Source organism: Rhipicephalus sanguineus, chromosome 3 (assembly GCF_013339695.2).
Source record: "Rhipicephalus sanguineus isolate Rsan-2018 chromosome 3, BIME_Rsan_1.4, whole genome shotgun sequence".
NCBI lineage: Eukaryota > Metazoa > Arthropoda > Arachnida > Ixodida > Ixodidae > Rhipicephalus > Rhipicephalus sanguineus.
Window position 1 is genome coordinate 44,495,109 of NC_051178.1, and position 13,608 is coordinate 44,508,716.

General features: G+C 46.7%; 1 protein-coding gene and 1 long non-coding RNA gene across 2 annotated transcripts in view; both read right to left on the reverse strand.

Annotated features, from left to right (window-relative positions):
• LOC119386590 (H/ACA ribonucleoprotein complex subunit 4) overlaps window positions 1–13,608 on the reverse strand; it is a 48,558-nt gene that overhangs the window by 10,853 nt on the left and 24,097 nt on the right. Inside the window, exons 8-10 of the mRNA XM_037653876.2 lie at window positions 6,375–6,518; window positions 4,796–4,916; window positions 1,599–1,717 (exon numbers count right to left, since the gene is read on the reverse strand). Of these exons, the coding sequence (XP_037509804.1) occupies window positions 1,599–1,717; window positions 4,796–4,916; window positions 6,375–6,518 (384 nt within the window). The remainder of the gene's footprint in view (window positions 1–1,598; window positions 1,718–4,795; window positions 4,917–6,374; window positions 6,519–13,608) is intronic.
• Window positions 9,404–12,465, reverse strand: LOC125757596 (uncharacterized). Its single transcript, XR_007415333.1, has 2 exons — window positions 11,827–12,465; window positions 9,404–9,463 (listed from the first exon to the last, which is right to left on the reverse strand). It is a non-coding gene; the product is annotated as an uncharacterized LOC125757596 (long non-coding RNA).

Consider the following 13,608-nt stretch of genomic DNA (forward strand, 5'->3'; position numbering starts at 1 on the left):
CATAAGCGAGAATTCGTCTTAACGGGAGTTCACTGTATCTGCAAAAGCTGGGCTTCATGTTCTTGTACGCTGTAACTACAGCTGCAGCAGGATTACCATAAAGCTTCTTCAACCTCTGGGCCTCTGGCTCCTTGAACGTCTTCTTTAAGTGCTTCTGAAATGCTTCGTCGTGGAGACCTCCGTGTGAGACGCTCATTGCCGCCCAAAAATTGTCGAGGGCTGTCTGTCCCTTCCCAATTTGCTTTATCGCTATTATGGTGCAGACGTTGCTTTTGAAAGCTTGCGAATCGATTTTGAAGGGCAACGTCCAAAAATATGTAATTGGGCCACAAGAAGAGCGCACAACATTCGAGTTTCATTGCCGGTCCTAGCTAGGTGCCCTCTCGGAAAGTCAAACCACCCTCCAAGCAATGCTTGCACACAGTGCCACTGAGCAAGCTGCTACAAACATCCATCTGTACGAGAGAAAAATGTTTCCCCTTGCTTACAGGTGGAACTGTAGGCCCCGGCACATCCATCGAATGAAATTTCTGTTGGGTAGCTGGGCATAGAGGAAAGTTCAGCTCTCACAGCATCATCGAAGTTTCACATTCGTGCCAATGTCCTCACTCATCAGGAAATGCATCCGCAGATGAATGATGGAAGGTCTGTTCACACTTGATGGCGTTGGTTCAAAACAGCTGCTCGATCCTGCAATCTCACTCACTTGAAGCAGCCGATGTGCTTGCGAATCTCGGCACATTCAATGCACCGGTTTCTTTACTGTCGACTGCTGACAGCGGAGTTGACAGCAGAGGGTGGGTGCCGGAGCACAGTCTCTTGCGAGACATCTTGAACTGATCATTTTCAAATGCTTCCAGCATCGAGCACTTGTTCTTGAGAAGTTTAAAAAGGTGTTAGGCTTGATGCCGTATTTCTGTGCAATATCTTGCGTTGTGGTGCCTCCTTCCTCAACTTCTTTCAAAATTTCTACTTTCATTGCGAAGTCAAGCACCCGATATAGTCCGAGAGTCACCATTGTCACGAATGCAGCTGACACTTGACATGCCACACGTGGAACCAGTTGTGCAACGAAGCGGACGCACTACCAAGTACACTTGAGGAAACAAACGAAAAGGCCCGGAATGCTGACATGCTGTTTGCAAAAGGTTGTCTTGCTGCTTCATGATCTGCGGTGCTGTAGTCAGCTGCAATGACAACGATGCTCGCATGGAACACAAAGCTGTTTTGCACTTTAACAAAGCAAGCTTATCAAACATTACGATCACTTCAAGGCGTTCAATTGAGAAATAATGTCTAATTAACCAATGTTTTAGACTTTTAGCTTTCAATAAACAAGCATTATTTTTTCTGTTGCATTGCATGAAAAACTGACGAAAACCTGACATCACTTTTAATTAACTGATCATTCATAATTACCACACATACGCCAGCTCAATGTGCATAATAACATTGACAAAGAAAGTCTTCATTTCGATGCACTAAAAATAAAACTGTGGAGAGCTAAGCACAGAACTAGCATGTCGTTGGCACCACTAAGACCCGTTAACACTCAGGCAGCATTTATTCTTGTCTCGACAAACTTTTGAAACACTCACATTTGGTCCAAGTCCCCACTTGCGAGGGTAAGTGTCCCGCTCCATGACAACCCGCTTGATTTTGGCTACAATGCCGTGGTCACACGTGGCAATGGTAGACGTCGACATCAGTGCAATACCTGTGCACAAAATACACCAATCATACATCTTGCACTGCTCCTCATTCGTGCCAGGCAATAAAGCTTCTTATATAATTTCACCTGGCTTAGTACAAGACAGTGGTGCAGATACTGAACAGTGCTTTAGCAGTACTTCTATATATTGAAGCTAGCAACATAGGAATGCTCTACACAGTCATAGAACAGCCATTTCACCTTTTGGCGCAGATCGTAGTACAGGCAAAAGAAAGCCGATTTGGCTCAGTATCGAGTTTGGGTGTGCGAATATCCAAACTTTCGAATATTTTTTTAATAGTGTTTGCTATTCGATTTGATTCGCACCAGAATTTTACTATTCGAAGTATTCGAACTACCACCAGAAAATAACATAATGGTTTCCCAAGAGTGCTGTTTCTTGGGTGAGTTGGAAATTCATTCTGATAAGGGTAGAGCTTGTGAACACAGACTAAAGGAAGGCACACGAACACACAGACAGAAGCGCTTCCGTCTCAGTGTCCGTGTGCCTTCCTTTAGTCCGTGACCAGTGATGCTACTGGCTTAGACTGCTTTGGAGCAGCTTTTGGAGCAGGCAAAAAATGCATTTTGGAGCAGCAAAACTAGCTTTCGGAACGGGCGTTGGTAGAAGCAATTTTAAGACACATACTGCATTCATGACAGACGACCAATAAAAGCACAATGTGCTGCACGCTATTCAAGCACAATAAAAGTGCTGTTGAACCCCTTTATAAGAGGCACGCATGGGGGAGAAATTCTTGCCTGTTATATGAGGTGTCTCTTATAAGCAGGGTACTAAGTTATGCATTTTCCCATCAACCCTAACCTTCATGTAGCACACTGGTGTCTCTTACACCCCACGTGCCTCTTATATCAGTGTCTCTTATAAAGGGGTTCAACTGTATAAAAGAACACAGATTTATAAATATCACCCACGGCTAACCTGACCCTGTTTAGTAAACAAAGCCATTGATGAAATATAGAACCATAGAACCTGGATGTAATGAAATTTAGGAATGTCGGCAATATTTCGTTATATACAGGTTTTCATTACATGCAGTTTCACATGAAAATCGGTAAGCATCATGCAAAACAAAACTAAAACAAGAAGGACATCACTTCAGAAGACCTCGCCTCTCACATTTATTCAGAAGCAATAAACTGTGTGATTTTGGCTTGTGTTTTCTTCATATATGATGACAAAGCGGCGCTCCAAGAAAGTTAATTCATGAAATCCAGCTTCATCATCCTGTGCGGCGGCAGCACGACGCAAGACGTTCAACGCGTCCATCACTCCCTTCGCGGTAGGCGCGGTAAACAGTGAATCTTTCTCTGATGTACCTTAGTCGTGATCGCGATCTTGCACCATTTCAACAGGCGCCGCATCTGACTTTTCAGTACATACGGCGCCGTTGTCAGCAAACAAAAATACGCCAAGTTCGACGTCGTCGGGGACTCCCCCGTTCGCTTGAAGTACGTCCGATGATTCGGTTACATCCGCTGGATTTGCAGGCTCCTTTTCGTCGTCGCAGATTTCAGCTTCAACAACCTATTTGGACCTTGGTGAAGCAATTTGAAACCATCTCAGCTGCAACTTCTTGCCACGACCCGGCAATCATCTGACAGGATGAGCGTGTGCCTCTACAGGACATGGTCGATCCTGCGCGTGCACTTATCTTGTACGTCTTGCGCTCTCACCACAAGTTTGCGTTCAAGTTAGAAAGAGCACGAAGGTCACTTCGCTCACTACAGCAGCCGCTTTTGCGAAAGGACACGCTGCTCACAAACAAATAAGTTACAACTGCGACAGTTCACGCTCATCCTGTGTATACTTGTGCGTTCGTTTCGTGCGTCCTCCTTTGATGTGACCAGCGCACTTTAACTGTTGAGCTGTGACAGTTGTTAGTTCGCGCTCATCCTGTGTATGTTCGTTCCATGCATTCTTTCTGCTTCAGCAGCGCGTTGCAAGTTTCGAGCTGCTTGCCGTTCTACACGTGACACTACAACTTGTTGCTATAGCAATCATTCCTTCGCCCTCGGGGCGAAACAGTGCACAACAAACGTTCAACTACGTTTGTGAAGACACGTTTTACTTTCGTGTTATACCGATTCCTATGATTGAGGGATCAGCCATGTTTTTTTCTTCTTCTTTCTTTTTTTTGCACTTGCAGCAGTGAGGCCCGCCGTTTACCCTGTTTGTGGCTAAATTGGGACACATAACCGCTGGAAAACATAACCCTTGGAGCCGCAAACTAGCAGGCACAGCAAACAACCACCTCTGATTACTTTCAGTAATTCAAAGTTCCTTGCATCCTGCTTTTTGTATGTTTCGTTAATGCGAAAACCCGCTTAATTCGAAGATTTTTAACAGTCCCAGTGACTTTGAATTCATGAGGTTTCACTTACATTTCTTTCTCTCTATCACGGTGCACAGTGCTCCCTTCTACTTTTTTATTCCTCCATGCCGGGAATTGGACTTTCAAACATGTGCTTAGCAGTGCAGCGCTTCAGTGGATACCGGGAACAACGGTGGTCATGTGTTCGTATGTAGCGACAATAGAGTCTTATAGCAAGTTACGGAAATACGGTACGCAAATACAGTAAGGCAGTACGGTACGGCTCCTCCTTTCCCGGTTGTTGAGCGGCCAAAGCACAGCCAGCGGGAAAGGAGGAACGCTACCGTACTGCCTTACCGTATTTGCGTACCGTATTTCCGTAACTTGCTAAAAGACTCTATTGAAATGTGGCGACGTGCAATGGCAAGTGATCTCGAAAAAAGATCAGATTGCCACATCAGAAATGGCTGATCTCCGACAAGCCCACGAACAAGGGGGCATCAATTATTGAAAAATGGCTCATACGAATAAGCATCTGACCAGCACACATTTGAGGGTCAGATTTCTTTTTGCTCGCAGGCGCCAAGTTTTTAGTGTACAACGGCACCACGGCCACTGAAATCTGTCACTCATGCCAAGCTTCGGTTGGAAAGTTGTGCATTAGAATTAGGTAACAATGGTAACAATTTCCTTGCTGGGGAATGCTAGGCACTCCTCACAGTGACCAAAGAGGGACAAAGGCACCCACCAAGACAGATAGCTTCACCCTTTGTGGTGATGACAACGACCTCCTCGTTGATCTCGATGCCATCTTCGTAGCGCAGCACTCCAGGCAGCATTACCTTGGCACCATAGCACACTGCATTCACCTGCACAGCAAAAGTTTCATTTTCATTCTGTCAGTGGAACGGGCGTCTTTGTAGTGTTGCTACTGAATTTTTCCGGTCGTGTTCCAACGGATGCGGCTGGAAAGTCCACGCGACGTAGCACACAAGACTGCTGTCCAAGAAGTGGCTGGCTGCCAGCTGCTTCACTACTCCTATGTTAGGCCTACTAAGGTGGGCTTGGTGACCTCAGTGCCACGTGCAGCAATGTGGCATTCAAGGCACACAGAGTCTTTGTGGTGCACTTCTTATGTGCACTCGCTCAAAATGACACTAAATTTGCCAGTGTGACTGGGGTATAAGTCACCACTTCTAAATGCAACAACTGCAGTTTTTTGCATTCACTCGACACCAACCCTCAACTTTGACTGTCCGCGGTCACTACCGATAGGGCAGCTAGGGCAACATGCGGACTACCGTATTTACTCGATTCTACCGCGCCCTCGATTGTAACGCGCACCCGTTTTCCGCGACCAAAAAAAAAAAAAAGTAATACATCGATTATAACGCGCACCCAATTTTTAGTGAGAGAAAAGAACAAAAAAGTCCGTAGGAGTCAAACTTTGCACATTCAGAAGAAGAACAAGTATTTGGGTTTTAAAGAACTAAAGTTTCAAAAAAGTAAAACACAAAGTCAAAAAGCGGGCCTTGCCGCTAAAACTGTCACCACTACGGCGGCGACACGAGTCGCGTAATGGATCAGTCCTCGTCGCTGTCGGACAACTCCTTGTCGCTATCAACGCTCTTCGATTTCGGGAAACCGGCCCTGCCTTGGTCCACTGAAACCTTTTCATGAAGCTTTGCTGTAAAAAAAATCTTCTGCTTCTATTTGCGCCAGTCTCGCACGCACGTTGCGGGAACTCCGAACGACCGCGATGCGGCCCGATTTCCGGCCGTCTCAGCACATGTAATAACTATTCTTTTAAATGCTGCAACGTGGTGCACTCGTCGAGTATTTGGAGTCGGCACTTCCATGCCGTCGATGCGAACGCAGAACGGGATGACAATCTCCTCAGCACACGTATGAACTGAAACAATAATGGCAGAAATGGCCAAGGCGCTTAGGAAGCGGCCATTTTGAAATGCCGATGGCAATACGATAACCGAGTTTCTTTATTTTTTTTCGGTACTCGATTCTAACGCGCATGCGATTTTTGGACTCGTTTTACCGGAAAAAAGGTGCGCGTTAGATTCGAGTAAATACGGTAATATACACCTATTCGTTTATTTCGAATACTACAAAATTTCCAATGATTTAAATTCGAATCGAAGCGAATTCGAATACTGTAATATTGGTTCGAATATTCGCACAAGCCTAAATTTTAGAGTTCTAAGTGGATTAGCTGTACCCGAATCCTAATCCAAGGCCACAACATGGTACAAAGTGCAGCTGAAGAGCTTGCGAAATGAGTTAGCCTGAAGTATTTAACAGAAGCAGCTCACCGCACTATCCTTCATAACAATGCGCTTGTGGCTGACCAGTAGGCGTTCTAGAGGCTGGATGGCTCGGCGCAGGTACTCCTCGTCTCGGTGGTTCTCAAATAGCCACTGGGCGTCCAGCACATCGTGCATGGTCACCATGTTGCTCTGCAAACAACCATAGGACACACACAATGAAGGGGTGCTTCAACAGAGCAGAGTCACATGCACCATACAGTTACTCCGGTACGCCCTCTTGTAACAACACTATGTCAGCCTGTCACAGCAGCAACAGTAGCTCTGCCATCAACCCTCGTTTTGTTCTTTCCACGAGAAACGACTTCATAACAATGAAATCTTCAAGGCACTCGAATAGAGTGCTTTGATTTAACAGGACAAAAGCAGGCAGAAGTTATGGGGAACTGTGAAGATTAAGACAAGGAAGACCAGTATCCACATGCCTCCTGTTCACTAGTGTTTAGGCAGCCACTATTCTGTGATAATCTGCACTGCCTTGACGGCTACATAAAAGATTTATAGAATACTGTCTACAATAAAACCTCGGTAATTTTGTACTCGGTTAATTGGGAATCCTGGATAATTTGTATTATTTTGTGCGGTCCCAAATTTTTACATGTCAATTTAACCGGCTAATTGGTGCGGCCAGTCTGCCACTTCCCGGTTAATTGGCACACTTGGCCACGCCTCCCGAGATATGCAAAGGGTGTTGCGAATCTCGGAGGCTGTAACTAAAACATACACTTTTTTTTTTTATGTACGGATCTCGAAGGCCATGTTTTTTTTTTACCGGAAATACGTTGTAGACGCCATGTTTGAGCAAGTGGTAGACGACGCGTGCGGTTGTGATCATGATCATCATCTTCTCAACAGCGATGTTAGCCACTTTAGCGAAGTGAATGTTTTGTGGAGTCTTTGTGTCATTTGGATGTCGGCTGGCGAGCATTGTGCGATTCGGGGCGACTGCTCCGTTTGTCTCCTGTTTCCGCTTCAGTGTCTTCCCTGTGAATTAGTTGATTGAGGTGTGCTTGGAAGGAAGATGCCGAAGTACAAGCTTGTCCCTGCACGAAAAGGTGTGCTTAATTGAAGAGGCCAGCAAGTCGACGGCGTCGAAAACGGCTCTCGCCGAAAAGCACCACGTGCCTCTGTCAACGCTGTGCAACATCATCAAGAATAAGGAGAAAATTCTCGATGCTTACAGCAAGACGCACTCGTCAAAGCGTACACGAGTACGCCCGCCTACGTACGCCGACGTTGAAGCAGCTCTGATCGACTGGCTGCAGAAAGCCAACGCAGCACACCTTCCTGTCAATGGGATCAATTTGCGTGAGAAGGCCAACCAGCTGGCGCTGCAACTTGGACATTCTGAGTTTAAATGCAGCAATAGGTGGTTTTGCCGATTTAAGGAACGCGACAACCTGACATTCGTGACTGTTTGTGGTGAGAGTGGCAGCGCGGATCAGCCTGTTGTCGACGGCTGGAAGCAGCACACCTTGGCTCCACTACTCACCAAGTACGAAGCAGCAGATGTTTAAAACCTTGATGAAGCTGCTCTATTCTACAAAATGTTGCCTACGAAGACGTTCGCTTTGAAGGAGGCAGACATTAAGGGGCGGAAACAAAACAAAGACAAAATCACTCTTGTTTGGTGCAAGCATGTGCGGTGAGCATAAGCTGCCACTGCTTGTTATTGAGAAGACAGAAAAGCTTCGTTGTTTCAAAAATGCACGATTGCCATCCAAGGATGACCTGATCTATAAAAACAACAAGAAAGCTTGGATGACGGTTGCACTCTTTGAAGAATACGTACGGCACCTTGACCGCAAGTTTGCGGCCGCAAGGTGCAGCGTTTTGTTCGTCGTCGATAATTGCCCAGCTCACGGCGACATTCAGAACCTGCAGGCAAACAGGCTGGTCTTTCTACCCCCGGACACGATGTCACTATCGCAGCCGATGACCAGGGCGTCATACACCATACCAAGAAAATATATCGCTACAATCTGTTGAAGCGAATGCTCCTTTGCTATGACAACAGAAATATAATAATAATATCTGGGGTTTAACGTCCCAAAACCGCGATATGATTATGAGAGACACCGTAGTGGAGGGCTCCGGAAATTTTGACCACCTGGGGTTCTTCAACGTGCACCTAAATCTAAGCACACGGGCCTCAAACATTTTCGCCTTATGACAACGGAAAGGAGTATAACATTGACCTCCTCAATGGTATTTGCGTCATTGTTCACGCATGGAGGCAGGTGGAGGCCACCGTTATTTGACGGTGTTTTAAGCACGCCGTGTTTGTGAAAGAAGAGGCAACTTCTGCTGAGTGTGCTGTCACTGCTGTCACTTGCCCGTTTGATGAAGAAGGGGAGACTCTCTGCGCTCGATATGAGGCTTTGCACGCGGAGGACGAGGAGTGCACTCCAATCGGATTCTCCGAGTATGCAAACATCGAGTGCACAGTGCAGACGTGTTACGCCAACATCAACAGCGAGATAGCTGCGAGATCGACTGATTCAGCCTCTAATGTTGACAGCGATGACGAGCCCTCCCGAGCACCCCCTTTGGCGGATGTCATTGATGCCTTGAGTGTTGTGCGCAGCTTTGTTGAGTGCAACGGCGGCGAGGCTGAGATGCTGCGCCTCATTGACAGGCTGGAAAATATGACTTTCAGTGCTGGGAACTACCGAACGCGTCAGTCACGCATGAAGGAATTTTTCTCCAAGTAGGCGGACTTGCCACAATAAAGGTGTGACTTCCATATATCACGTTTTCTGGCTGATTTCTTTGATTTCGCGTTGTTCCGGATAATTGGGAATCCCGCTTAATTGGGATATTTTTCTCGGTCCTGAGGCCTTCGAATTAACAAGGTTTTACTGTACGTGGTTTTCCATGAAGATACCGTATTTACTCGCATAATAGGCGCACTTTTTTTTCAGAAAATCCGGCTCGAAGTTAGGGGTGCGCCAATTACGCAGGGTAAAATTTTCAAAAATTTTTTCGACTCTGTTCTCGCGCTTTAAATTTGCACATTTGTCAAGTAAAAGGCGACTTTATCGTTTACCAATTAATTCAGCATAAAACAAACATACCTATGTACCTTTTAATGAACAAGCGAGAGCCGTCAACTGCACACACACACGTAAAATTTATTTACACAAAAGTCGTAGGTGTTCCTCCTTTTTCCTATTCGGAGTCCGAGTCGCATTCATCCTCGCCGAGCGGGGATTCATTTTCGGTGTCCGAATCATCCGCACCCCACAACATGTCATCCTCACTCGCATCCAGTGCGTTCGAGATACCCGTCTTCTTGAAGCTTTTCCTGACGACTTCGTCGGAGATCGCCTGCCACGCTTCCACGATCCAAGCGCACAGCATTTACACAGGCGGCCTTTTAATCTTACCACCTGGAGTCAGCTGATGTTGTCCTCCAGCCATCCAGGTGGTGTACAGCCTTCGAACATTGTCCTTGAAAGGCTTATTCAAGGACACATCCAAAGGCTGCAGTATCGATGTGAGGCCGCCTGGAATCACTGCCAGATCTGTGCGCAGCTCCTTTAGCTCATCTCGTACGCGGTCTACTAGGTGCCCATGAAAACTGTCCAGGACAAGCATGGACGGGAACAACAGACCACCCAGCCGCCGACCCCAGACTGTTTTCACCCAATCCACCATGAGTTCCGCGCTCATCCAGCCTTTTTCCTGGACTCTGACGTAGATGCCTTGAGGGAAATTTGCCTTTGGGAGCGTCTTACATTTAAAAATAACGTAAGGCGGTAGCTTGCGCCCATCCGCTGTCACCGCCAGCATTACGGTGCATCGTTGTTTATCAGCGCCAGACGTTCTGACGATGACGCTCCGTGCACCTTTCTCCTCCACTGTCATGTTCCGCGGTATATCAAAGCAAAGGGGGGTCTGATCAGCGTTGCCGATCTGGGACAAAATGAAGTCTTTCTGCTGTCAGAGCTTTATAACGAAACGGCAGGGTTACCAGATGGTGCGAGCCTCAAACCGCCAAATTGGACTCCGAGGTAGCCCAAACATAGCCCAACGCGAAAATTTGAAGTAGCCCAAATATAGCCAAAATCAGCAAATGTATGCGTGAATCCGTTGTATTGCGTAATATTTTTTCTGCTATTCCATCCACAATGATTGAGCGATGGCTGCAGGATCTAGAAATTTAAGTGCACGAAAGTGGCCGAAATTTAAGTAAATTTAAGTGGACGAAATGACAAACTGCCACTGACAGGGTCACTGAACCTGCAACCTTCGGATGGGCGCTCCCCACGTGTCATGCGATCTGCTAGCTTTCACAATCATGTGCCCACTTCCCCTTTTCGGGAGACTTGAAAATATGCGCCAATGACTGACCAAGCGCCAACCTCAACCCCCCCCCCTCCTTTCCCTCCCTCTTGACGTTTTTTTTTTTCAACCTGTTCTCCGCCACATAATCCTGCAGCAGCGGTTCCTGAGAGTCTTTAGATATGTGCACGATTTCTTAGTACTTGTACAGTGTGATGTCTCGGGGTCGCATTGAAGAACGTCTTTCCACCCTTGTCAGAACCCGTGAAATCTCAGACAGACAACCTCCGATTCAGTAAAAACTGTAAATGCACGCGTATTCAAGAAAGCATTTCATAAGAAACACAGGTGTGCATTCTACTTAGAGACACTTTCGCTGTTATCTTGGATTTTGGTCTGGGAATGAGCAAGAGGGCCCCCTCCACATCTTTCTTATTATCTTTCACTGAGTGGAGGGGGGAAAGGGGGGGGGGTGATTGCTCGACATTTTACAGTAGTAGAAGTCAAGAAAGTCTAGAGAAAACGTGAGCGATCAACATGGTTTCAAATTGACGACACGTGAAGCCCTTTCTTGGGCTACGTCTCCAGGTGCTGGGATCGTTCAACACACTGAAATGTTTTGATGACGGGACCTATTAGCGGCATGCGCATGTAAACCTTGGCGTCCTTTGTATAGAGCTTTTTAACAGACAGAACGATCACCACCTTTCTTGGCTTCTGCACGGGAGTACAAAAGCTGACGTCGCGCCTCGGTACTGCATTTTTGGGGGGTCAGGCATGTTAACAACACCCCAAAGGGGCTTATGGCGGCGGCCAGGGGGCCTTCGTTGACAAGGTGCATTTTTTAGTCCTGGGGACCCACAGACGATCGCGTACGCACGCTCCCGCTTTCCTTTGTATTCTCCATGGGTGCAGCTGCTGGGAGTCCCCGGCACTTGTAAGTCAGGAGGTACAGACGAGCGCAAGAACGTGCGTGCGTAAGCCGTTTGGGGTCCCCGATACTAAAATAATCTACATTTTGTAGCTTTTTGGAATTCTTGCCTAGTCGATAGCAATGTAGCCCAAAAATAGCCACATAGCCAAAGTGAAAAATTCGACGCCAACTCGAACAAAAAGTAGCCCAATTTGGCTATTAATAGCCCAATCTGGTAACCCTGCGAAACGGTGGAAGTCCACCACTTTGTCCTCATATGCTGCGGGCAAGCGCTGGCACAAGGTGGTCCGCCTTCGCAGTGCGAGGCCATGGCACCGCATAAAACAAGTTGTCCATCCGGAGCTGGCTTTGAACTCTTTTGCTTCGATGCCCTGCGCTCGGGCTATTCTGCGCGCCTCAGTCTGCACAATATCCAATGACACAGCACAGCCGTCTTGTCATAGCTCCCGTATATGCCGGACCAGTTGCTCTTCGACGTTCGGATAACTGCCGGTCTTGGCACCGCGGAAAGCCCGTCATGTCTTCTTCGTCGCCTTAAGTTTTTCTTCTAGATCCCTCCAGTACCGAATACTGGTTTCTCCAACACCGAAATGCCTGCTTGCAGCCCGGTTGCCATGCTCCAGCGCGTACTGCACTGCCTTCAGTTTAAATCCAGCCGTGTAGCTTGCGTACTTCCCCATGGTGGAACAAAAGTTGAATACACGACCACAACATACGCACACCGCTTGCAAAATGGCGTTTCTTTCTTTTTCTCTGATGGTGGTGATGGCGATCGAGCCCCCGGCGTTGTACACGTGACCTCCAAAAAGCGCGGCGATTTGGGGGCTATCAGTAATTGATGGAACAGCCGTTTTTTTTTTTTCGTTTTATTTCGACAAACACGTTGGTTAGGTCGTTGCACTTTGAATTTTTTTTATTTGCTGGTCGATTTGCCTTCTTTTTTTCTTCAGGGTACAGGGACCGCGTTCCAACCACGACCTCCTCTATAACTTACGACCTGCTCATGCCACCGCTCCCCGTGTCGCCAGATTTGCTTTTGCTTGTTTGCTTTTTTTTAGTTCTCCAAAGTGCCACAGCACGCCTTGGCGCCACAACTTACCCCCATCGCTGCAGCCGCCAAGCTGCTGTTCTGCTTGGTGCGTGCGTGCGTTCGCTTGACATTGTGGCACTCGAAGGCTATCGCTTGTCACATCTATCTTTAATAGAAAAAAAGCAGAGCTGGGCAAGCAACATAGTGCACAGGACCTATAACCAACGTATAGCGAGAGCGACGGAGTGGATATCGAGGGATGGCTAGCACAGCCGAGGTAAACAGCCGAGTTAGGTGGCTTGATGAAATTCAAAAATTAATAATTGAAGGATAAAACGGAATTGGCATGTGCAAGACGGGGTAAGAGACCATTGCGAGAGGTCTTTACCCTGCAGTGGACACAGAATAGTCGGGTCATGATAATGACATCGGATATTTCACCCCTGCATTGAGATATTTGAAAGTTGTTGAATATCTGGGAGGTTTTGTCTGGTCCCAAAAGCAGTGTTTACTGGATCCTCGGGCAGTATTTTGCTTTGAGCAGGGCTGAATTTTAGTTCTGCCAGTAGTTATTGCAGATGGAATGCTGATGGACTGTAGGAAAAGCGTGGGGTGGTAGGTTGAATATAGAATGAGCATATATGTTCCTTTATGTCCTTGGTTGTACTGTTCACTTTTTTTACTAGAGGTATTGTTGATTGATTGCACTGTTAATGTTTTTGTGCACTAATAAATTGCATTTTGCAGGTATCAACATTTTCGTTGCAGATTAGATTTTCCTGTATTGGTATCTGATGCTTCAAAAGCAATGTTTGGACTACCGTATTTATTCGAAAATAGGTCGGGCACGAATATAGGTCGACCCCTACTTATAGCACTCTACGAGAAATTAAAAAAATATTCGAAAATAGGTCGACCCGTTTTTTTTTTTTTAGAAACAGGAAAATTGAAACATAGCACACCTTTATTTA